We start from the raw sequence: 27407 nt of genomic DNA, 5'->3' as shown, positions 1-27407 counted from the left end.
CGCTACTTTTCACCCAGCTTCGGTCTTTTAAGAGAGAGTTAGGTAGCGCTCTAGGGGCTGGTGGAATCAAGGGATATGGGGAGAAGGCAGGCACGGGTTATTGATTGGGGATGATCAGCCATGATCACAATGAATCAAAGGGCCAAATGGCCTCTTCCTGCACCTATTTTCTATGTTTCTATGAAAAAGGACCGCCTTTTCTTTCAGGTGGCCACCCTCCTATTCCTGGCAGTTTCTGCCTCGGAGGATGATACGAAGCCAATGCAAGCTTGGTTTGTGTGTGATGGTGGTGTGGGAAGGGGTGGGGGGGGGAATTATTCTCTGTGGAATATTGGAGAATCAATATGAGTGTGTGTATGTGTGTGTGTGAGAGAGAGAGAGAGAGAGTGTGTGTGTGTGTGTATGTGTGAGAGAGTGTGGTTGTGTGTGTGTGAGTGTGTGTGTGTGTGAGAGTGTGTGTGTGTGTGTGTGAGAGTGTGAGTGTGTGTGTGTGTGTTTTCAGCTTAGTTTATCTGCTCATGTCATGTCAGGTACAGTGAAGAGCTTTTATTGCGTGCTAACCAATGAGCGGAAAGACTATACATGATTGCAATTGAGCCGATACATGATAAAGGAAATAACATTTAGTGCAAGATAACGTCCAGTAAAGTCTGATTAAAGATAGTCCGAGAGACTCAAATGAAGTAGAAAGTAGCTAAGGCTGTTCTCTGGTGTGAATGGAGAACATGGACAGGTGACGTTTCGGGTCAGAACCTGTTTTCAGACCTTTCTTCATCGTTATAGTGCGGTGGAACCAGCCTTCACAAATCCCTCCTGATATCTCATTCACTGGCACTATGGGATTTGCTCAAGCCATGATTTAACGTAGGTACACAAAAAAGCTGGAGAAACTCAGCGGGTGCAGCAGCATCTATGGAGCAAAGGAAAAAGGCAATGTTTCGGGCCGACACCCTTCATCAGACTGATCGGGGGTGGGGAGGGGGGGGGGGGGGGGGGGGGGGGGGGGGGGGGGAGAAGAAAGGAAAAAGGAGGAGGATCGAGAATGCTGGGTGATGGGTGGAGACAGCAGGAGGCCTGAGGAAGGGGAGGAGACAGCAAGGACTAACAAAATTGGGAGAATTCAATGTTAACATAGCTTTTGTGCAGACTCAGTTTGGTATTAACGTTGAATGCAAAACTGTTTATTGGCACAGAAATAAGGTGAAGTCTACTTTTACTCCACGATTCATATTCTGAAATATTGGCTGTCATATCCCAATACACAGTCTTGGCCTTTATCGGCTTCTGAGTAGTCTCAGTGGAGGATTAAGAGTGCTCTGATCGGGAATATGTGAACAAGGAAAAATAGAGTTTATTATATTAGGGTGGTGGTAGCGCAGCGGTAGAGCTTCTGCCTTGCAGTGCCAAAGACCTGGGTTCAATCCTGACTACGGGTGCTGTCTGTGAAGAACATGTACCTTTTCCCCATGACCGCATAGGTTTTCTCTGGGAGCTCCGGTTTTCTCTGGGAGCTCCGGTTTCCTCCCACATTGTTCACCAGACTGATTCCTGGGATGTCAGGACTTTCAAATGAAGAAAGACTGGATAGACTCGACTTGTACTCGCTAGAATTTAGAAGATTGAGGGGGGATCTTATAGAAACTTACAAAATGCTTAAGGGGATGGACAGGCTAGATGCAGGAAGATTGTTCACGATGTTGGGGAAGTCCAGAACAAGGGGTCACAGTTTAAGGATAAGGGGGAAATCGTTTAGGACAAAGATGAGAAAAACATCTTTCACACAGAGAGTGGTGAATCTGTGGAATTCATTGCCACAGAAGGTAGTTGAGGCCAGTTCATTTGTTATGTTTAAGAGGGAGTTAGATGTGGCCCTTGTGGCGAAAGGGATCAGGGGGTATGGAGAGAAGGCAGGTACAGGATACTGAGTTGGATGATCAGCCATGATCATATTGAATGGCGGTGCAGGCTTGAAGGGCCGAATGGCCTACTCCTGCACCTATTTTCTATGTTTGATTTCCAAAGACGTCCAGGTTTGTTGGTCAATTTGCTTCGGTAAAAAAATAGTGATTTATCCCTAGTGTGTAGGATAATGCTGGTGTACGGGGTCACTGGGCAGTGCGGACTTGGCGGGTGAAGCACCTGCTTCCGCGCTGTATCTAAACCTCAAACCTAAACACTATATTTAATAATTTATGTCCCCATAAAAACACACACTGATTTTCTCTGTATATTGAAGAATTTGTACATTTTACCTTTTTTTAAACTACATCCTATTAATCATTTGGGATTATTGTTTCCACCTTTTCCTGAGTTTATCATAAATATATAGCTCCCCATCTGATGTGTGGTGACAAATACTTGGCCGTTCAAACACGACCAGGTCAGTGAGTGAAGATAATTTGACCTGCATGCTAGATGCATTTTGAATTGGTTTGCTCTCTGTCAGTTTTTAAATTTGTCATTTCAGTTTTTGTCATTTTGCAGTATAGCACTTGCTCTGTGGAAAACTAGTGTACCAGTAGTTATAACATAACATATGGCAATGATGATATTGCAGCACTGGGTAAAATATGGGTAAAATATTGATCACTGGTGATTTTTCATGAGGCTCGGCATCTTTAGACACACACAGCAGTGAAAATCTTTACATTCAGTTGCTGTGCAAACAATTCAGTTCAAATATTGTGGGTTATGTCTTTGTTTGCTTAGAAATGTAATAATCATGCACCTATTTTACTGGGGATAAATTACTGCTAAAGTGATCAACATTTCAGATGTATGTGCATGCAGATTCTGAACCAGATTTGTAATGCTCAATATTTGGTAAATGCATCACAAAAGAAGTCGGGTGTTGAAGTCTGAAGCCAAATAAAATCAAAATACTTATTTAGCATGATGGAAGATTAATGTGCATAAAAGTACACGTTAAAACCACACTATGTGGAGAGCTTATATTGTTTTTCTGCAGCCTGTTATATTGCATTAAACTTGGCCAAAGCATTGCACATAATAGAGCAAATCTTACACACATACACTTGCATGAACACCTTTAGCCATGGAGTCATACAGGATGGAGACAGGCCCTTCAGCACAACTTACCCATGCCAACTAAGATGCTCCATCTAAGCTAGTCGCATTTGCCTGTGTTTGACCCATGTCCTTCTAAACCATTCCTATCCTTGTATCTGTTCAAGTGTCTTTGAAACCATTTCCACCCGCAGCTTGTTCTATGCACCCACCATCCTCTGATTTTTCTGAGTTTTTGATTCTCTCTACCCTGGGCAAAAGACTGTGCGTTCACTCGATCTGTTTCCTTTCATGATTTTATACTTTTATCATAGCCATGATTTTCAAGGATTTGTGGGCTGATGTGAAGTGAATGCCAGGAGAAAGAGAACATCGAAGGAAAAGGTCAGAAGAAAGTTGAAGGAAGTTCAAAGCGATGGAGACACATTGCTGGAGAAACACAGTGGGACCAGCAGCATCGGGGTGGGGATGGGTGAGGAGGGCGGGGGAGGAATTGTCAATGTTTTGGGACAAAAACATGCCTGCAGCAGGGCTGAGAGTGCGGAGAGAAGGTAGCCAGTATAAAGGGAAGAGGGGATGTGGTAAGGCAGGGGCTAGTAGGTGTAGGTGGACTGAGGAGAGGTGAGGGGATGGTGGGCAGATGGAACCAGGTGTGGGAAAGGAGTGGAGTGGAGCTGGGTATTAGAGGCAGGTGGCAACAGGTGAAAACAGATAAGGAAGAAAAAAAGATGCGGATGGAGGGAGGGAAGGATAAAGGTGGAGATGAAAGTTGGATGATCAGTGGGAACACAATGGATTGCATCTGTTCAGTAAGAAATGACTGTTAAAACATAATCATCGTCATCATCATCACCGTTGAAAACATCAACGGGCACGGTGCCTTACAATGCTATGTACGAAAGTGATCGCAACTTCTACTGAAGTGTGGATGGCCACACAGAGAGTGGTGAGTCTGTGGAGTTCTCTGCCTCAGAGGGCGGTGGAGGGCAGGTTCTCTGGATGCTTTCAAGAGAGAGCTAGATAGGGCTCTTAAAAATAGCAGAGTCAGGGGATATGGGGAGAAAGCAGGAACGAGGTACTGATTGGGGATGATCAGCCATGATCACATTGAATGGCGGTGTTGGCTCGAAGGGCCGAATGGCCTACTCCTGCACCTATTGTCTACTGTCTTTTGGCCCGCTAGGAGTTCTTCTGCCCTTTTTGGTCCTGCTTTGGGTCTGCAGCCCCCTCCTCACCTGGCAAACCAGGTGGGGGAGAAGGTTTAGTCGCCGACTATCCGACCATGGAGCAGGTTGCACGGGATTACATGGTACCCATGGCGGGGGGAACTCCCCCCCAACCTGACAGATTAACACAAAGCAGGTGCTATAAAACCAGGCAACCACTCCACCAAACAAAACAAGACTACTGCCAAAGTAGTATCTTTTTATGACAATGGGGAACTCTAAGGGAGAAACGAAGGACAGACGGAACCAGATGGGGGAGGGGTTGAAGTGGGTGCTGTATCTGGGTAAGAGGGAAATGGAACCAGGAAGGAGAGGCAGGTAAACGTGGGTGATGGTGTGTTAGAGGAGAGGCATGGGAGAGGATCAGAGAATCTGAAGGAGAGGGGAAGAGGAACATCGAAGACAAGGGTGAAGAAATTGGAAAAGTCAATGTTCGTACCACTTGGATTTAGACTGGCCAGGCAGAATATAAAACATTAGATTAGTTTAGTTTAGAGTTACTACATGGAAGCATGCCCTTTGGACCAACGACCCCCATACACAAGTTCTACGCTATTCCCAGTCTGGCATCCTACACACTAGGGGCAACTTACAGAAGCCAATTTATCTACTAATTGGAGTGTGGGGCCCGGAGCACCTGGAGAAAATCAACAAGGTCACAGGGAGAAGGTACAAAATCTGTACCGACAGCACCTGTCCCTACAGAAAGCAAGCTCCGTACAGAAAGCAAGAATTTCATTGTCCTATCTGGGACACATGACAATAAACTCTCTTGACTTGACTTGACATGACCTGTGGCCAGGATCGAACCCAGGTCTCCGGCACTGTGAGGCAGCAACTCTACCGCTGCGCCAACATGCCGTTGTTCTTCTAGTTGGCAGTAGGCCACCACTCTGGCGTTTGAGAAGGCCGAGGACGGACAGGACAGTGCAGCAGGCAAAAGCAGCGATCAGCAGAAGGACGGGGTCAGAATGGGTTTGGCGGGTTGGAAGGGTGTTCAGGATTTCCTGGCGATGTCAATGAGAAAGGGGGATAAAAGCGTGACTGGTGACGATGAAAGGTTGCAGTTGGAACGTAGCTGGAGGGAAGATGGATCTTTCAGACTCTCTGGCAACAGCCGAGATAGCTTTAGGTCATTTAATTAGTGCAGAAGCAGGTCTCAGTTCTGCAGCCAAGATTATGTCAGTGTTGAAGTCCAACGTTGTTTCACAGGCCTTGCTTGCACTGTAGAACTGTTTTGCAAGTGAGATCTATTGAACCATGCACGCCATTTGATATCACGTTGTGACGTGGGTGTCGTCTGAGCAAAGGACTTGGATCGAGGACTCAGATGTGAGTTGCCAGCACAGAGTATCCAATCCCTGTCACATTGTGGATAAAAACTTTGGACAATGTACGTCATTCCTCACCCATGCTTCTAAAGTAGCAAAACGCTAGCATCATCAAACAAAATTTGACATTCGATTAACGTAAGGAAGTATTTGGTAAGATGGCCAAATTCCTGGTTAATGGGGCAGGTTTCAAGCAATTGCACAGAGGATAGAGAGGCAGGGGAATGGGCTTGAGATGAAATTCTAGCGCGGGGCATTGCCAACTGAAATGCCAGCATTGGTGGAATGATTAAATGCAGAGATGTTCGTCAGCCAGAATTAGAGGCGTGTAGATAGCAAGCTTTAAGAACTGGGACACCAGGAAAGCACGGATTGCTTTTGAAAATAAGCGTACGCATATTTTAATGCAGCTTAATTGAGAGCCAATGACGTTCAGCAATGTGGTGTAAACAGGAGAATGTGATTTCAGATGTTCGACCAGGAGTGTGTTGGAATAGTCAAGGCATCAGACCCTTTGATCATGAAGATTAACAGGTCCAATGCCTGATTGAGGCCTCCTTTATAAACTTGGGCTATCCCGAACACAGCTGGTACCCAGCTGGGCTGCGTTCGTGAAAAACCATGTGGCCTAATTAGCTTTCTTTAAAGGGGCCACTGCAGGCCTCTTTAGATAATATTTGTCTAAATATGGAACCAAGATGTCCAGGGCTGCTGGCGCTACTCCACATTGAAGCCTCCTGTTCATCACCCTCTCTTATCCAACATCAATGTATGTCATCCATATCCTTCACCCTGCCACGCACAATCTCTTTGTTCTCCCCGGGTCTTCCCGCTTCTCCGCAACTTACAATGTTATTGTTTTGTGGATTTCCCCATTATTCCCGTTAACGGGGTGAGACGTGTCCTTAATTATGCAGGTGGACTAGCACGAGGACAGCATGAAGTCTAGGTGTTAGGTTTACGGCCTTTTATCAAAAAATGGGAACATCTACAAAACAATAACAATGCAAGTTATGCACCCTCTTCTCCCCTCTTCCATCAGGCAAGAGGTACAGAAGTTTGAAAACGCATTCCTCCAGATTCATGGACAGTTTCTTCCAAGCTGTGATCAGGCAATTGAATCATCCTATCACCAACCTGTGAACAGTCCTGACCTACCATCTATCTCATTGGAAACCCACAAACTATCTTTAATCGGACTTCCTGGACTTTACCTTGCACTAAACCATTATTCCCATTATTCCCTTTATCGTGTATCTGTACACTGTGGGTGGCTTGCTTGTAATCATGTACAGTCTTTCTGCTGACTGGATAACATGCAACAAAATAGCTTTTAACTGTACCTCAGTACATATGACAATAAACTAAACTAAATCAAACTGAACCATATCTCTCGCCACAGATACTCCCTGCTTTCAAGCATTTTCTGTTATTATTTCAGATTCTCAGCATCTGCATTTTTGTTTTTTGTTTTTCTGCATTAAAGTCATGGGCCATGGCATGTTCAGTCATCATCCCTCTCTGTCTCCTAGTCTCCCACCACCAGTCCACAACTATTAATTCATCTCCTTCCAAGACTTAACTGAGGTAGCTGTAGGGCGATGCAGTGGTTGGCAATTCAATCCTTTTCGGTGGCATCAAGCGGTGGTATCAGTAGCTCTCTGGTTTGGTTTGAGACCCATGGTCATTACTATGTGGGCACCTCAGCAGACCTGTTCCCATGCTGCCAAGTGTCCAGGCAACCTAACCTCAGTTCAAACTGCAAATGTGAATTAGAACTTGCATACCTCTTGAAACACATACCAAGTGATGCACAGTGTTAGATGCGCAGAATCTCTTGCCCAGAGTAGGGGAATCGATGACCAGGGGACATAGTTCAAGGTGAATGTGTGGAATGAGCTTCCAGTGGAAGTGGTGGAGGCAAGTTCGATTTTATCATTTAAAAATAAATTGGATAGGTATATGGATGGGAAAGGAATGGAGGGTTATGGTCTGAGTGCAGGTAGATGGGCCTAGGGGAAAATAAGTGTTTTACTTGTAAAACGGACTTGTTTCCATGCTGTAATTGTTATATACATAGAGTGATACAGTGTGGAAACAGGCCCTTCAACCCAATGCATTTCGTTGTCTCTGTACTGTACACTGACAATGACAATTAAATTGAATCTGAATCTGATATAGTTATATGGTTATATGGTTATATGAATGGGAAAAAATGCAATAGGAAGCTGAGGGGTAACATTTTCACACAAACGGTGGTGCGCGTATGGAACAAGCTGCCAGAGGAGGTAGTTGAGGCTGGGACGATCCCATTGTTTGAGAAAGAGTTAGACAAGTACATAGATTGGACAAGTTTGGAAGGATAAGGACCAAGCGCAGGCTGGTGAGACTAGTGTAGCTGGGACATGTTGACCAGTGTGGGCAAGTTGGGTTGAAGGGTCTGTTTCCACGCTGTATCACTCTATGACTATGACTCTAGGTGGTTTTTGCAGCATGCACGTTTAGATGTTTTATGTCCAAAACCACTGCCAAGAAGGAGGTTTGAAGGGGTTTCCATTCCATATCTGAACAAACAGAATATAAGACAAAATGAAAAATAAAAAGTAAATGGTAGAAATCTGTAAAATAAAAGAGAATTACTATGTAAGTTGTTCAAAATCTATGCCCAGGTGCAACACTAAATTATTAGAGATGGCCAGTTCATTTTGTCATACATTTGATACCGTCGCACATAAAAGACAAGAAAGAGATCCATGTTAATATAGCAACCTTTGGCCAGAAATGTTTGAAGGCCAGTGATGTAGCAGCACCTGTTTGCTTTCAGTTTTCTAATGTTGGTTGAGGTATGGATGGTGGCACAATGATAGGGAGAATCTGTCCTCCAGATTCAGGGACAGATGCTTCCCATCAGTATTCAGGTAACTGAGCCATCCTACCCCAACTAGAGAGCAGTCCTGAACTACAATCTTCCTCATTGGTGACCCTCGGGCTATCTTTGATTGGACTTTACTAGTTTTGCCTTGCATTAATCGTTATTCCCTTATCATGTATCTATACCACTGAAAATGGCGTGATTGTAATCATGTATTGTCTTTCTGCTGACTGGTTAGCACACAACAAAACCTCGCTCGGTACATGTGACAATAAACTAAACAGCTAGTGAACTGAGCTGAGAAACATAGAAACATAGAAACATAGAAATTAGGTGCAGGAGTAGGCCATTCGGCCCTTCGAGCCTGCACCGCCATTCAATATGATCATGGCTGATCATCCAACTCAGTATCCTGTACCTGCCTTCTCTCCATACCCCCTGATCCCCTTAGCCACAAGGGCCACATCTAACTCCCTCTTAAATATAGCCAATGAACTGGCCTCAACTACCCTCTGTGGCAGAGAGTTCCAGAGATTCACCACTCTCTGCGTGAAAAAAGTTCTTCTCATCTCGGTTTTAAAGGATTTCCCCTTTATCCTTAAGTGAAGTCCCCATCTTCCTTCTGGAAGGGTGACGCATATCCACCTGAGACAGCAGACTTGATTTAACGTCTCGTCCTAACCCCGGATTCTCCGATCCTGGACCCTGCAGCGCACCATCACGACCACTCTGTGCTGCAGCACCCTATGCGGCCAGCATAGACCGAAGATCTTTTTACGGCTCTGCGCTATTCCGCGCAGAAATGTCAATGAACAACTTGGGGCACAACTTCTTCAGTAGCATCACAAAGCTCTTCTCCAATAGCATCATGAATGGGGGTTGGCTGGTCCTTCATTCATGATGTCACTTGAAATGGAATCTCACGACGTCACGGAAGAGATTTCTCCAGTGAAATGTCAACTCCCAGATTAACTCTGCTCAGCATTTTAAAAAGCACATTAAACATGAAACCGAGGAAAACCGCTGAGATGTACCAGTAAGTGTATGAATGCCTTTCTTTAAAACATTAGGTGGCAATTAAGATAGGCGGTGGTTCCATGGTATCCAGTAGTGAGTGACACTGTAGTAAAGAGGATAACCTTCTTCCCAGGTTGGAATTGCCAAAGATTAGAGGTCAGAGCTTAAAGGGGAGAGGGCTAAAGTCTAGATGTGAAGGGCAAGATTTTGTTTTACCTAAAGAGGGATGGGTGCCTGGAACGCAATGCCAGGGTCGGTGGTGAAGGCAGCTACGATAGCGGCATTTAAGAATCTTTTGGCTATACTGAGAATGGAGGGATATGGATCACGTGCAGGCAGAGATTAGTTTAACATGGCATTGTGTTTGGCAGGATGGCCGATGCACTGTTCCTGCGCTGTGCTGTTCTGGATTCTGTATGTTCTAAATGTATCTTGTGTGTGTGTGTGGGGGGGGGGAGCAGGATTTGCTTGCGGATTTATGAATGTGCTACCAAGTTTGTTTTAAGAGGAAACAACAGATATACCAGTCAACAAGAAAATACAGGATTAACTTTGTAGGGAGAACAGGATGGAAATATTTAATTAAAAGGAAAGCCTCTGGTTCTGTATCAGAACAAATGGAGGAAATGTTGAGCTACCAGGCAATATACTATAGTTTACATTTATCTGGTATATCCATTAATTTTTTTTTTGCTTCCGCTTGGCATTACACAGAATTTTTACAGAGTTCTGACTTTATTAATTCAATGCTACGATTAGGAACCCATGTGATATTTTAATTGATACCACACTAATGTAAACTTATTGTTCCATTGTCCTGAGTACTCTGCTTCAATGCCGCTTTCAGCATTCCTCCATAGGGAATGGACAATCAGCCGTTGCTGTGTTCACTATCTCTCCATGACCAATTGATGGTAGATTCTCATAGAATCACACGGCTTGGAAACAGGCCCTTCGTCCCAATTTGTCCATGCTGACCAACATGCCTCATCCGCACTAGTCCCACCTGCCCACGTCCATGGCCCATGTCCCTCTAATTATATAGAGGGACATGGCCTAAACTACCTCCCTGGCTATTATTCCACATACCCACCCCCTTTGTTTATCTGTCAGGTTATTTCCCCTCTCAGCTCAAACCTATGTCCTCTGTACGACATTATATTTAGTACAGTAACAACTTTTAAAAAACTTATTACATCTGCATGGAAAGCATATATTTATGTATATATTTATATAATGGTATATGGACACACTGACCTATTTTGTAGTCACGCCTACTATGTTCTGTCGTGCTGAAGCAAAGCAAGAATTTCATTGTCCTATCAGGGACACATGACAATAAACTCTTGAATCTTGTATCTGAAATCATAAAACTATCACAGTCTTTCCCCCAAATAATACCTTGGAGATAACTCATTTCAACAGATTACAATTGCCTATGACTGTTTTCATTAAAAATGTAGATTAAACTTGACGTGAGTTAAACACATAAATTTCCAAACATTGTTTCTTTGCAAAAAATAGGAGCATAAATCGGGTTCCAACCCATCAGAATCGCATATTAATCGAGCTAGCCCTGGGTAGGAGAGTGAAAGTGTATCTTCAGATAGAACCAAATGTGTAGGAAAGAACTGCAGATAGATGTTGGTTTAAATCGAATTGACTTTTCAGCTATATTTAAGAGGGAGTTAGATGTGGCCCTTGTGGCTAAAGGGATCAGGGGGTATGGAGAGAAGGCAGTTACAGGATACTGAGTTGGATGATCAGCCATGATCATATTGAATGGCGGTGCAGGCTCGAAGGGCCGAATGGCCTACTCCTGCACCTATTTTCTATGTTTCTATGTTTCAGATTGAGACCCTTCTTCAGACTGAAGGGTCACGACCCGAAACGTCACACATTCCTTCTCTCCAGAGACGCTGCCTGTCCCGCTGAGTTACTCCAGCATTTTGCGCCTATCAGACAGAACCAGGTGGATTAGGTAAAGGCTGTGAACAGAACTTGCGAAAATAACAAGAACAAGAAGTATATAATTAAAAAAAGTAATATCAAATAAAATGGAGAATGAGGAAGGAAATAAGAATAGGAAGGAGCAAAAGATACTATAAAATCAAAAAATGTAATAATTAATTTAGTTTTCAACACATATGCCTAGAAATTGTGAACCCATGTTTACCTTCTTATGCATAAAATGAAAATGAAGACATTTTTTACGGACGTTGTGCCTGTTTCTTCCAACTTTCTGTTGGCGTACCAATGATCAAGAAATTCAGCTTGGCACTACCTACCTTGGTTCATCTCGTGATTCATCCCTGCATTGAGTCATTTCTCCAATCTAGTTTACACTTAAGATGGCAGAATCAAAGGATAGGATTCATCATTTAACAATGGAGACTGAATGAAAAGTGCACGACTTATGTAAATAACTCACAATAAATTGAGCTAAACATTAGTTTAGTTTAGAGATACAGCGTGGAAACTCATACTCTAGCACTATCCTACACACTGGGGACAATTTACAATTTACAGAAGCCAATTATCTTACAAACCTGTACGTTATTGGTGTGTTGGACCTGGAGAAAACCCATGTGGTCACAGGGACATGGAGAACGTACAAACTACAGACGGCACCCGTAGTCAGGATCGAACTGGGTCTCTGGTGCTGCAAGGCAGCAACTCTACCACTGCGCCAAAAAAAAGTCCTGGTAGCTTTTGGGTTAAGTCTAGAGCAGTGGTTCCCAACGTGGGGCGTACGCCCCACAGGGGGGCAATTTGATTTTTAAGGGGGGCAATTTCCACCTAATGTTTTTTTCTTTTTTTTTACAATTTTTTAGTAATTTCTTGCTCAGAACTTTAACTGTCTTTTGTTTATTTCATTTTTCTTTTTCATGGATGCCATGTTCTTTTGAAGCTTGTTTAAACCAAGGTATTGGCGTTTTAAGCTTCTTCAGCTGAAACGGAGTTCACTTTTTAAATGATAAGAATTATATATCACCACATGGGGGGGGGGGGCATCAGGATTTTAGAGGTGATTAGGTGGGGCATGGCCAAAAATAGGTTGGGAACCACTGGTCTAGAGCAACAATCTGGAGATATTTTCCATTCAGTGAATGGGGCAGAAAATGCCATGGTGACTTGTTCGTACGGGCTGCTTTCTTTTTGCATTTAAAACAGCTCATAACAAATGTTCACATTAAAGCGGTTTATTCTAGATGTGGTCACTTGATCAGATTAGCTTTCCTGATTTCAGGGTCTCTTCATCACTCCTCCTTACATACAATCTGCTTCTTTCTGTTGGATTCACACATACACACCACTCTAAATAAAATGAGGTTATGTCATTTTGGTTAGTAAGTGTAAATGTGGGTGACCAACAGAGGAAACCCAAGCCTAGTCCACATCCCAAACTGTAATAAGTCTTCTCTGATCCTCATTTGTAACCACAGTCTGGGTTAAAGTTAAAAATGTAGTCCTCACTGCTCGTTATACTAGGAAGTTTCAATTCATAAATTGCTGGTTGATATACAGTATGTGCCCTGAAATTATTCATTGAGTCATACACTATAGCAACAGTCCTGTTGGCTCACAGTGTCCACACTGAGTACTCATCTATGCTGGGCTCTCAGCACCTCTATGGCTTGGTGACTCAAGTGCATGTCCAAATGTTGTGAGAATATCTGCCTCCAACACCTTCTCAGACAGTGCGTTCCAACTTTCCCTCAGATTCCTTCTAATACTCGTCACGCTAAACCTTCGCCCTCTGGGTTTGGATGTCTCTGTTAGCTAGACAGCTTCGTTTATTGCCACGTGTACCGAGGTACAGTGAAAAGCTTTTGTTGCGTGCTAACCATCCTGCGCCGACCAGCGACCCCCGCCCATTAGCGCTACCCGACACACACTAGCGACAATTTACACATATACCCAGCCAATCAACCGACAAACCTGTACATCTTTGGCGTGTGGGAGGAGACCGAATATCTTGGAGAAAACCCACGCAGGTCACGGGGAGAACGTACAAACTCCGCGCAGACAAGCACCCGTGGTCAGGATTGAACGCGTGTCTCTGGCGCTGTAAGGCAGTAGCTCTACCGCTGCGCCACCGTGCCGCCCTTAATCTCGGTTTGCATCTCTTTAAGAGCTTTAGAATCTAACCTGTGTGTTTACAGGACTAGCTGCATGTTAGACAGCTGCCACAATATTTGCCTACTGACCTGTGGGATGCGGGTGATTGCTTTTAAAGACACGTCCCTGTGGTAGCCAATAGCACATGGGTCCCCGGCCCCCAGTAGACAGAACAGGCCAGTCATGCCTGTGGCATGAATAGTTCTGAACCTCACAGCTTCCAGACTCACAGACCATGAGCAATGATGCTCTTTTACACACAGAAAAAGATACTTATTCACACGCAGTCCACTGATATCTTCATCACGTACACCTCATTTGTTTGTGAGCTTTTTTTTACAACGGTATTGAAGCATGGCCTTTTGATACAACTTCCGTTCAAAACAATGAATATGAACCAGGTACATTGGTGATTGCAAGTAGGGAAAAAAAAACCCAAGGGGAAGTGATATCTGCATTAAAGCGAGTCAAATATAAGAGGTGGTGAGTTTAGGGTGAGAGGGGGAAATTTAAAAGAGATTTACAAGGCAGTTCTTTTATACAGAGCCTGGGAAGTGGTAGAAGCAGATACAGTAGCAACTTTTAAGAGGTTTTTCGATGGACAATGAACAGACAGGGAATTGAGGGGTGTAAAATACAGGCAAGCAGACAACGTGCAGTTTAACATGGGATTGTGGACAGCACAAACATCGTGGGCCGAAGGGCCTGTTCCCGCGCTGCACTGTTCTATTTTCTATGTTTTGTAATTGAAAGTGCTGATCCATGATTTTTACATGTGATTTATGCTCAATAATGGGGGTGGCGCAGTGGTAGAGTTGCTGCCTTACAGCGCCAGAGACCCGAGTTCGATCCCTGACCACGGGTTTGCCCGTAGTTTGCACGTTCTCTCTGTGACCGCATGGGTATTCTCCGAGCGTTCTGGTTCCCTCCTACACTCCAAAGACACCCAGGTGTGTAGGTTAATTGGCTTAAGTAAAATCGTAAATTGTCCCTAGTGTGTAGGATACTGCTGAGGTACTGGGATCGCTGGTTGGCGCGGACTTGGAGGGCCTGTTTCCGCGCTGTGTCTCTAAGCTAAACTAAACTAAAGTGAATGGGCTTATCTCTCCCAGTGAAAAGAAATTCAGAACTAATGTAGCTATTTTTTATTGTTTAATTTGACAATGTGCTTTGGATATGAATGAGATTATTGTTTTCTTTAAAATGTACCCCAGTGAAATGGAGAAGCTAAGTACATTGCAAAACATTGAGGGAAGAGAGGGAAGGGAAAAGCAAAATGCAAGACAGAGTTTCATGGCTAGGTACATAAATCATTGTCGGGCGCAGTTCCTTAGTTGTAAATGCAAAGAAATTGGTTTGTATAAGGAACCACAGTTGCAATTTTTTTTCATCATGAAAGTCCTCATCAATTTATAGACCTTGCTAGTTGTGTAGCAGTTCGGGAACAAAAGTTTGCCAATTCAACAAATTTAATTGATTAAATGTTGTCAATTATAGTTTGCATCAACAAAGGAAAAACATTCCTTCCCTGTCCTCACTCATTTTTTCACAAGAGAACAACCTGTCTGAAGAAAGGTCCCAACACAAAACGATACTTATCCATGTACTCCAGAGATGCTGCCGGACCTGCCGAGTTACTCCAGCACTTTGTGTCTTTTTTTTGGTTGTAAACTGGCACCTGCAGTTCTTTGTATCTCCTGTCACAGTTGGGTGGTGCGTGGATCTTGGTTCAAGGAAGTTATTATTTATTGCTTCTGAAATAAAACCTTGCCAGTCCCAAGAACACATTAAAAACATTGCGACACATATTCCAGAGAACCCAGTTGCAGTTGAAGAGATGGTTGATGATTAGATTCAACCGCTTGGTGCAGATTAGCTGCAGTTATCTGTGAAGCATCTCTGTGCAGAGATCTGATACCCCACCAGTTTCCTTCACTTATTAATGTTGAGAATATGAAAGGGGCTGATCCAAATCCAAACCCCGCAATATGTGCCACCCGATACTACTTTATGCTACGGGCCCAGGTCAATAACTCCCTGAAACATAGAAACATAGAAAATAGGTGCAGGAGTAGGCTATTCGGCCCTTCGAGCCTGCACCGCCATTCAATATGATCACGGCTGATCATCCAACTCAGTATCCCGTACCTGCCTTCTCCCCATACCCCCTGATCCCTTTAGCCACAAGGGCCACATCTAACTCCCTCTTAAATATAGCCAATGAACTGGCCTCAACTACCTTCTCTGGCAGAGAATTCCACAGATTCACCACTCTCTGTGTAAAAAATGATTTTCTCTGGCAACACTCTGGCAAAGTGGCAACACAAGTAGATAGAGTGGTAAAGAAGGCATATGGTAAACTTGCCTTCATCATTTGGGGCATTGAGTGTAAAGGGCCTGTCCCACTTGAGCGTCATTTGCGAGTCATTTTTGCAACATCATTTACGCGTCACGACGCAAGGTGCGCATGGCGTGCATTTGTGCGCATGGCGTGCATTATGCGCGCATGGCGCATGGTGGCGTAGGCATTAACACGCGGCAGCGCGCGGCCCCCCGCAGGATTTTGGGATTCTCAAAAACCTCACACGCCACATGCGTGACGCGCAAATGACGCCCACGTGGGGCAGGCCCTTAAGAGTCAGAAAGTCATGATGCAGCTCTGTAAGAATCTGGTTAGGCTGCATTTGGAGAATTGCAGATAGACACAAAAGTCTGGAGTAACTTAGTGGGTCAGACAGCATCTTGATGTATCTCCATCATATACGATTGGGAATTGCACGCAGCTTTGGTTACCCATTAAAGAAGGATGTGAAGAGAGTGCAGAAAAGGTTTTTTTCAGAATGCTGACTTGATTAGAGGGCATTAGCTATAAGGAGAGATTGAACAGACTTGGGATTGTTTTCTCTAGATCGCCAAAGGTTGACGGGGAACCTGATAGATGCACATGAAATAATGAGAGGCATAGATGGGGTAGAGAGAGGTGGAACCTATCAATGACCAGAGGGCACAGCTTTAAGTGAGCTGTGCAGGGCAAGATTTTCTACACAGGGTGAACTAGGTGTCTGGAGCACGCTCTCCGGATGATGGTGGAGGCAAATATGATGGTGGCACTTTAGAGGATTTTGGATCAATACATGGATATGCTGCGAATGGAGCAGGCGGAGGAGATTAATTTAACTTGGCATCATGTTCGGCATAGACACGGTGGGCCGAAGGGTCTGTTCCCGTACTGTACTTTTCTATGTTCTATCTGAGCAAACAACCTGAGTGATTTATTGCCAATACAGTCAAACTACACGGGACATTAAGTGTTTGCAAAAAACAACACAAAACGCTGGAGTAACGCAGCAGGTCCGGCAGCATGTCTGGAGAATACGGATAGGTGACGTTTCAGGTCAGGATCCTTCTTCAATAATTGGCCTGAAGAAGGGTCCCGACCCCCCCAAATATCACCTATCCATGTTCTCCAGAGATGCTGCCTGACCTACTAAGTTACACTAAGGCATATGGGGTGGCTCAGGAAGTAGTGCTACCACCCTACAGTGTCAGCAACATGGGTTTAATCCTGTCCTTTTGTGTGGAGTTTGCATGTTCTCCCCGTGATAGCGTGGGTTTCCTCCCAGGGCTTCCATGTCATCCCACACCGTGACGATGTGCAGGTAGCTTCAGTGGCTACAGTGGGTGGCTCTCAGTGTGGAAGTAAGTGGTGAAATCTGGGTTAAAGAGGTTAAAGACAACACGGGGAGAATAAAATGGAATTAGTGTTTAGGTCTAGCAAGGAAATGCTTGCTCAATGATCGGTGCGGACTCGGTGAGCTGTTTCTGTGACATATAGATCCATGACTCAATACATAATAAGGACCATTTAGCTCATAAGGGCCATAGCTTACAGTCATATAGTGTGGAAAGCACGCCCTTCAGTCCAACTTGCCTAAGCAATATGACTACATGACTCTATGATGCTATGTCTACAATATATTTGTCTTCCATCTTAAGGGAATTTGTTCTGATCTCTCTCGAGCACCTCAGTCAAAACAATATTTGACCATCTGAGAATATTAGTGCTCACTCCTATAGACTGTCCACCATTCAAGGGCAAAAAGCGCAAAGGCTTGGATATGGTGGATATGTTTCCACTAGTGGGAGAGTCTAGGACTAGAGGTCATAGCCTCAGAATTAAAGGACTTTCTTTTAGGAGGGAGATGAGAAGACAATTCTTTTGTCAGAGGGTGGTGAATCTGTGTAATTGTTTGCCATGGAAGGCTATGGAGGCCCAAGTCAGTGTATATTTTTATGGCAGAGATAAATAGATTCTTGATTAGTACAGGTTATGGGGAGAGGGTAGGAGAATGGGGTTAGGGGGGAGAGGTACATCAGCCATGTTTGAATGGTAGAGTAGTCTTGACGGGCCGAATGGCCAAATTCTACTCCTGTCCCTTATGACCTTATACCCTTAAGTCTGCCCAATGAAATTCCACCGCATGCAGTGGCTGATCCTGCTGCCAACCTCTACCTTACGAGCCACCCCATGCCTGATGTCTATTCTATGTTGTTCTGATGTCTTGTATCATTCAGAAATGCAAGGTATCTCTGCAGACTTTAGAGATATAGTGGGGAGACAGGCCCTTTCGCCCATCGAGTCCGTGCCAACCAGCAATCACCCGGCACACTGGCACTATCCTACACACTGGGGACAATTTTTACAATTTACAGAAGCCAATTAACCTCCAAACATGTACGCCTTTGGAGTGTGGGAGGAAACTGGAGCACCTGGAGAAAACCCACGTGGTCACAGGGCGAAAGTACAAACTCCATACAGACAGCGCCCTTAGTCAGGATTGAACCTGGGTCTCTGGCGCTGTAAGGAGGCAAATCTACCGCTGCGCCATTGCGCCCTCCCTTGAGTACATAATGAGTTCTGTACGTAATCGAGCTTGGTCATTCTTGTTAAAATTATGGCCTGTATATTGTGTACATCAGAAATCATTTCTCCACGCGTTTGCATAGACATGCACAGATCCCGGGGGTACGTGCTATTTTACGGGCCAAAGAATTTTTAAGCCAATGAATTTGAGAGAGATGTTGAAAGATGAAGGTGAGAAATGTGACATTTTTTCCCCCTCACATCCTGTACTGAAATGTGAGATTCTATAATGAATGATCCTGTCGACTTTGTCCTATTTAAAACCTCCCACCATATCTTTAGTTCTCAGCTTTAAACAGACAAAGCCTTGCATCACACAACGTTTGTATTACGATTGTCCTCCGAACTTCCTGTAAGGGTTAAAGGACCTGATCGCAGGCATTAAGCTGCCCGATTCCCCAGATACCAATGGCTTTTGCCTACTCGCTGCTTATTGTTCAGTGGAAGTCATTTGTTTTCAAGTTTCTCACTTGCTTTTCCTGCTGTTTTCTTGGCGTTTGGATGAGGTAGGAAAGGATATGAGCGCAGGAAATAGGTTTGCATGGCAACGCTATTAAAAAAAAAATGGACACAAACATATTCAAGGTCAAAAAAGCTTGAATAGAAAGCAGAGCAATAAAAATATGTCAGAAAAATATAACCGCTCAGCAGCCAACTTCAAACAATTTCTTTTAACACTCCAGAAGGGAATTTTGTCAAATCGACCCAAAGTTCAAACTTTGTTGTGATAAAACCTGCTCAGGGAATTCATAATTTTCATGCTTTCTTAAATGCCAAATTGTACTTGTGAACATTTTCCGAATGATGGTAACATTGTTGAGCCACATTAAAGAGGGATCTCTTCCCTTCTTCCAAATCTTCCCTCATAGTTAAGTAACTCAGATAGGTTTCTAATTTAAAAAAAAATCAGTTTGGTAGCTGACTACAGGGCCATTTAAACACAGCTGGGTGAGCCACACATTGGGTTGGTAATTCTTGGCAAGACACATGTTGACCAGGCAAATCCAACTCTGGATCGGATTAAAATGCCTGGCTATGTCCCAAATGAAACCCAACCTTAGATCATTTTCTATGTTTAGTTTGCGCTGTTAAATCGGTGAAAACACAATTTCTAAGCCATTGTCTATTTTGCTGAGTACAGAAGCATTTGGACAGGTACATGGTTAGGATATGTTTAGAGGGATAAGGGCCAAATGCGAGATAGGGCATTCTTCACCAACAGGCAGTCGTTTTTAAGTAGACATGGTGCTACTTGGCCTGCCCTTCTGCATTCCACGTTAAAGCAGGATTTCAGCATTGATCATCAACATTTGTACACGGTACATTTGTACAAATGGATACATTTGTGCATGGTATATTTGTACATCCAGGTAAGACATGTGTAGATGGATATGGGCCAAACGCAGGGGCATATTGGCTGATGTGGGCAAGTTGGACCAAAAGGACCTGCTTCCACTCTGTAAGACTATTTAATTGAGGACATTTCAGAAAAAATATGATGAAACTGATTTATTTGATGAGTGAATCCCAACTTGTTCATATGCGAGGGAGGATAATCAAAAAGTTAGATTATATCCGTCATTGAAAACTTTGGCAGGTCTAGATGTTAGATGTAACAATGGGTATTAGCTCAATGCTTCTCGCTGCACTAATAGAACACGAAGTTAATAACTTTTAAACAAGAATAAAGGTTAGAATAATCTGTGGAACAAAATCCCGAGAAACATCAGTTGATATTTTGTTCATTCACATTCCAATAATAATTGGAGGAACATCTGCTTGGCAGTAAGATCAAAGGTTGTAAGAATAATTAGTTTGCAATGGAATATGGTGAATCTCATATTCCTGCAGTCTGAAATCAGTTATAAAAATATTCAGACAATCTTTACCTTTCATTAAATATTAAATGCTGGGTCTCGACCCAAAACGTCACCTACTCCTTCGCTCCATACAAGCTGCCTCTGTATACAAGCTGCCTCACCCGCTGAGTTTCTCCAGCATTTTTGTCTACCTTCGATTTTTCCAGCATCTGCATCTCTTTCTTAAACAAATGCTGGAACTACTCAGTGGGGCAGGCAGCATCTGTGGAGAGAGAAACCAAATTAACGTATTTGGTCAATGATATTTCTTAACCACTTGCAAAGTTGCTTTTTCTGCTTTTGTGCATTCATAAGTTCATAAGTCTTAGAAACATAGAAACATAGAAAATAGGTGCAGGAGTAGGCCATTCTGTCCTTCGAGTCTGCACCGCCATTCAATATGGTCATGGATGATCATCCAACTCAGTATCCTGTACCTGCTTTCTCTCCATACCCCCTGATCCCTATAGCCACAAGGGCCACATCTAACTCCCTCTTAAATATAGCCAATGAACTGTGGCCTCAACTACCTTCTGTGGCAGAGAATTCCAGAGATTCACCACTCTCTGTGTAAAAAATGTTTTTTCTCATCTCAGTCCGAAAAGATTTCCCCTTTATCCTTAAGCTGTGACCCCTTGTTCTGGATTTCCCTGGACTAGGAGCAGAATTAGGCTATTTAGTCCATCAAGTCAACCCCACCATTCAATCACGGCTGATCTTTCGTTTCCTCTCAACCCCATTCTCCTCCCCTCTCCCCCTTAACTTTGATGCCCTTACTAATCAAGAAACTCTTAATCCCCACTTTAAAAATACCCAATGACTTACAGCCAAGGGAATATTTAATCAACGCCAGGATTTCCATTCATGCTACATTCCCGACCTCATGTCATCATGACCTGTATCCCGATACTTTGGAACCTTGTAGTACAATTCCTTCCGCCATGGTTTCCACCTCCTTATGGCATTCTCTCCTTCTGTTTCTCCACTGGAAAGTTAAACGAACCTTGGGTTTTTAAACTAAGGGCTTTAGCAGTGGAAAAACAGCTGAATCTCTTTCGGCATTGTTGTCCAATTTCACCCTGGAAAGAACATCCATTCACAATAGTATGATTCATTCTGTTAGTTTACTCTTCACAATGGGGGGTCCCACTGCTCAACTGTTAACAGCAATATCAGTATCACACTCTTGAATAGTATTGGCCACAGGTTTGGCCATTGAATTGGCAAACCTTTTCCCACAACGGACTTTATATCCCACCCTGCTTGCTGAAATAAAGGTAGGGATTTGGAGATTCACTGTGATGGATGTTTATGTAAAGTTCAAGTTCAAGTGAGTTTATTGTCATGTGTCCCTGATAGGACAATGAAATTATTGCTTTGCTTCAGCACAACAGAACATAGTAGGCAATTACAAGTGTGCGTCTTGGGTTTTTTTGTAATGTAAAAAAATGTAGAAATGAAATTTTGTTCAAACCTAGGTTTGAATGACAATAAATAGCATTCCTTTCCATAATAATCCCAACTTTTTCAGCTGAAAGAAAATTGTGTTCAGTTTGAAAACACTGACAGCAAAAGAGAACTTGACATTTACAAGATTGTATGAATTCTTCTTGGTTAGTACGGGTATCAGGGGTTATGGGGAGAAGACAGAGAATCAGGTTGGCAGAGAAGGATAGATCATAAGATCATGTGATAGGACTAGAATTAGGCCATTTGGCCCATCAAGTCTACTCTCCCATTCAATCATGGCTGATCTATCTCTCCCTCCTAACTCCATTCTCCTGCCTTCTCCCCATAACTTCTGACACCCGTACTAATCACTGATTATCCTGATAATCAATTGAGCAGCAGGACCTCCATTGTAAAGAATAGATCAGCAATGATTGATTCGCGGAGTGGACATGATGGGCCAAATGGCCTAAGTCTACTCCTATAGCTTATGAACATGAATATGATACTTTTCAAACTCTAATTATGCTCCCACCATTGTCTCTAACACTGTTATACAGTATACTGCTATATTCAGTACTTTGTATCTTCCTCTTGGCTCTATATCTTTTACTTGAGTTTGAACTGATTATATCTATGCATATCTGATCCGTTTGGATAGCATGCAAAACAAAACTTTTCACGGTACCTCGATACATGTGACAATAATAAGCTTAAACCTGGTCCACCCTGTGTCAGCAGACTGTTCTTGCACAAGGCATACATGAAGCGCTTTCAGTTCCTCCTGACACCAACTCCGCACTCCGAAATCTGCCAAACTGATCTTAAAATATTGTCAAAGCACTTTGTTGGTCTGCGATCACTTTGTTGGTTTGCCACATGTTAACAACTTCAATTTGTTTTCTACTTCTGTTGAATAATGTTTGGGAAAACTTTTCCCCATGTTTCCACAACACAAGGATGTGGAGAAATGGTTTGCACTGAAACAAGATCCTGGGACATTAAAAACACCATTGCAACATTGTCATCGCCACATCAATCAAATGCAATTATTTTAGTTGCTTTCCCTCCCTGGAGACAAAGATAATGGTTTTCTTAGCTACATTTGACAAGTACCTTTTCTATGTCTTTTTTGATTGTTCCCCATTCATATATTTTAGAGATTTAGAATATCCTAGATCCATGTATCTTAACATATAACTGTGAGCTTTTTCTTCTTTTAGAATTTCAGTTTAAACCAATTTGCTCTAAATCAATGATCTAAACATCAGTTTACATTAGTCTTGCTTAGTTTAGAGGTACAGTAAAATGCCTTCTTGGTGTGTGCTATCCAGTAAGTGGAAAGACTATACATGATTAGAATCATTGATCAGAGGGTGGTGAATCCGTGGAATTCTTTGCCACAGTGACAGACAATAAACTAAACTAAACTAAACTAAATTTATCTAAACTAAGCTAAATTAAACTAAACTAAACTAAACGTGACTAAACTAAACTGATATCTCGATCATTGATTTATGAGCAGATAGTTTGAAACTGGCATTATAAACAAAGACAGCTCATAGTTATATGGTAATATATATGACGCCTGGATAGATCTCAAAAAATATTTATGAAGGATACAAGTATTATTGTATTACAAATAACACAGCAACATTGCACAGTTTCACTACAGCAAATGTAAATGACCAATAAATCTACTTTTTAAACCAAAATGACCAAGCGAGATAAGGCCAACAAGATCAACAGAAAGTGCTAGAGTAACTCAGTGGGTCAGGCTGCATCTCCAGAGAACAAGGATAGGTGCCACTTTGGGTCGTGAATCTTCCTCGGATCTGTTGTGTCACTCGGCGACTGATCCAGCAATTTGTGTCTATCTTTGGTATAAACCAGCATCTGCAGTTCCTTCTTATTACGTTAAGGCCAACAGGAGTTTGGTCTAAGGTACACAAAAATGCTGGAGAAACTCAGCGGGTGCAGCAGCATCTAAGGAGCGAAGGAAATCGGCAACGTTTCGGGCCGAAACCCTTCTTTAAAGTTTGGTCTAAGTTGAAAGATGACACTGTTCAGAGATAAGCCAATGTCTAGGCCAGGAGTGGACAGGCCCATAAGAGTACAGACAGACCACTTCAATATTTCCTTCTTTTTATAGAGTGCAATGTAAATATTTTACTTATTTTGATATTTATGATCTGGTTCTTGCTGCATGCAGTAGAATAGTGAAACACGGCTTCAAATATTTCAATTGGGATGAGTTTCTGAGCATAACCTCTGGCTATTGTAGAACATACAGAAATGGTGGAGAAAAAAATCACTGGGCAATTTAATTGCAGTTACTGTCTCATTTGTATCTGATCTTATTTTAGCTCCTGCAGCAGCCTCGTAGAATGTAGTGGGTAAAGGTTGAATCAGGAACAGAATAATCACTCACTTTTAAGAGTTGTCCAACATGGTCACATAAACTGATGTGAATTCGTGCAAAGGAATTTGGCAAAAGCAAATCAATGATAAGGGGACAAGGTTGGCATAGTGCACGATGATTTGCTCTGCTATCTCACAGCATAAGAGCCGTGGGTTCGATTCTGACTTCAGGTGCTGTCTCTGTGGAGTTAGCATGTTTTCTTTGTGACTGCATGGGATTCCTCCGGACACTTTGGTTTTCTCCCACATTCCAAAGATATTCCACTGTAAATTGCCAGCAGGAGGACTGTGCGAAAGAACAGAGGAGGGAAGAGAATTGGTGGGACTGCTCCAAGAAGACTCGAAGGCTGAATGGTTTTCTACGTTGCGAGAAATATAAAAATGCAATCTAATATTCCTGGTTCTTTGAACCTAGCAATATTTGAATATAACATTGAATTACCTATTGAGTTCAATTAAGCAGTGACTGGGACAGAACGAACTCCCAACATTTTCAATTAAAAACTCCCAACATTTTCAATTAAAATATCAAATCATTTGAAATTGGCAACTTTGAATTACAGGACAAAGATTTTAATTTAATTGTGTAGGAAGGAACTGCAGATGCTGGTTTAAACCGAAGATAGACACAAAAAGCTGGAGTAACTCAACGGGACAGGCAGCATCTCTGGAGAGAAGCAATGGGAGAAGTTTTGGGTTGAGACCCTTCTTCAGACTATTAATTTCATTGGTGTTTAGTGTTTTGGTATTGTCTCCTCTTTAAAAAAAGAGTTGACTTGAAGACATTATTTTAAAAGACTTGCATTGTCCACCAAAATGATAATACTTGAAGCACATTCTTAGTGAACCAAACTCAAAAGTAATGTTTCATTCGTTTCAGTGCAGACTAAGATTCGGAAGAAGAATCTCAGACATGACCTGCGTATCTTTCTTTCCCACAGGAAGCATTATCGGTAGTCAGTGAAGACCAGTCCTTATTTGAGTGTACCTACGGAACGCCACACCTAGCCAAGACGGAAATGACAGCGTCTTCATCAAGTGACTATGGACAGACTTCAAAGATCAGCCCACGTGTTCCTCAGCAAGAGTGGTTATCACAGCCACCGGCCAGAGTGAACATCAAGATGGAGTACAATCCTAATCAGGTCAATGGATCCAGGTAACTATCTTTGTGTGAAGCCTCAATTGTTATATCATTGCTCCAAACAGGAGCTTAAGGTGTTACAAGTTCAGACATTTCCCTTTCACTTCTGGGCTTTGAAATGCATTACAACTATGACTTACGGTCTTTTGTTACAACTTACTTTTTTGATGATGTACAATTATCTTGGTTGGGTGTTCTTAGCAATGATATCAGGTCTTCCTCCTCTTGCGTTTGAGGCAGCAGAAGTCCGCAGCAGGGTGATGCCATCCGGTTCGATATCCGTAGGTGCCCGCCTTAAAAAGGGCGTATGCTCCGAGTTGGCACCAAGCTGCGGCGCTGCTGCTGTCTCTGTTTGTTGTTGTTCGCCTGACAGGTCAGTTGACAGGGGCTCATCACGGGGAGGTCGACAACATGAGCCCCAGTATCAGGTGATTGTAAAGGAAATTGTCTATTCCACACTACTTAAGTTAGAAAGGTAATAAGCCTTTATTGATTTATTATGGCAAGATTGCTACTCAATTTTCTGGTTAACCAATATTTCCAAGGTGAAAAAAGCTATTTCTGAAGTCCCCCCTTTTTTTAATATTATATTTTGTATCAAAAATAATAAATCAGAGTTTTATGATCCCAAACTCTCCAGGTCCACATCCAATCCAATTTTGCTTCAACTATTTATGACTTGGCTGCGTGGACTTGTTCTCAATATTTTCCTCAGATTTGGATAACATTAGGTTTTGAAAAAGAATGGGTCAAAACCTAAGACTGTTTATTGTCAAATATCTGCCTTGAAAATTAGTGGAGTTGTGGCATTTCCAAGTCTACAGACATACAGAAGGACTCGGGCCTTTCATCCAAAGTTGCTTTGTTGCAGTTCATTTTCAAAAATTATGAAATATTCAATGAACCAAGAAATACAAACATTTCTATTGAGGTTAATTTTTCCAACAGCCTAGCAGTAATCGAGAGCACATGGGGAGTTGAATACAGAATGGAATACATTTCAGAGACAGAGTACAAAGTGCTGACTCGACTCCATAGAGTATGTAGCGCTAGCAAAAAGCCAAGAATTTCTTAGCAGTAATTTATGTATAAAACTTCAAAGTTTGAATAACTATTATTTTAATGATTTGGCTCATGCAGGTTTAAATCAGATTCAGCAAATTCAGAAACGCACACAGAAATAATTCTTTCCAAGCTAATTACGACGAGATATTTGAACATTTTTACCTTTTGCTTCATAATCAACATGCTGAAATTCTCCATTGATATTCATGAGGCCTCATATCCTGTGTTAAGCCTGATGCTGTAAGATCAAACCCCTTACACGATTTAGGGGAATTCCAGGAAGACTGGGCTGTTCAGAAGCCTGAGATTTACTGAAATTCAAATGGCTGAAGATTTCAGGGGGAATAATCAACTTCAGCCAGAAAGATTTCCACACAATAGGCATGTACAAAGTTGTGAAACTAAAATATCGAGTCCCCGATGCATGTTTGATTTAAATGTCGAATCAGTGTGTTTAAGAGGGAACTGCAGATGCTGGAAAATCGAAGGTACACAAAAATGCTGGTGAAACTCAGCGGGTGCAGCAGCATCTATGGAGCAAATAGGAAATAGGAAATAGAAATTTCCTTCGCTCCATAGATGCTGCTGCACCCGCTGAGTTTCTCCAGCATTTTTGTGTACCTTCGAATCAGTGTGTGTTCCCTATGATAAACACATCATTACCAAATACTTTTACCGAGCAATTGTGTAACTGAAGCTCAAATTTATTGTCCTTTTGTAAAACGTAGAATTGTAGGCACACGGATAAACATAACCTCGTGATGCAGAAACCAATAATGTGTCATGGGCTGTCTTCCTAAATTTAAATGTATTGAGCTCTGCCATTTGATATCATAACTCAGACCCTGTGTTTTATAGGCACCTTATTTAAAAATTGGCATCCTCTTGGCCCATATTAAACTATTTCATTATGTGTGGCTGTATAGAGTCATAGAGCCATACAATGTGGA

At 42.7% G+C, this 27407-nt stretch overlaps 1 protein-coding gene across 19 annotated transcripts in view; it reads left to right on the top strand.

Annotated features, from left to right (window-relative positions):
* The window catches only part of erg (ETS transcription factor ERG), a 211580-nt gene that overhangs the window by 118974 nt on the left and 65199 nt on the right, over positions 1-27407 (top strand). For all 19 annotated transcript variants that reach the window (XM_055645153.1, XM_055645151.1, XM_055645150.1 and 16 more), the window contains one exon: positions 25190-25407. In XM_055645153.1, coding sequence (XP_055501128.1) covers positions 25190-25407 — 218 coding nt within the window. The remainder of the gene's footprint in view (positions 1-25189; positions 25408-27407) is intronic.

The sequence above is a fragment of the Leucoraja erinacea genome, chromosome 13 (genome assembly GCF_028641065.1).
Source record: "Leucoraja erinacea ecotype New England chromosome 13, Leri_hhj_1, whole genome shotgun sequence".
Classification (NCBI taxonomy): Eukaryota; Metazoa; Chordata; class Chondrichthyes; order Rajiformes; family Rajidae; genus Leucoraja; species Leucoraja erinaceus.
Note: the sequence above shows the minus strand (reverse complement) of the source record. Positions and strands in the feature narration are given on the sequence as shown.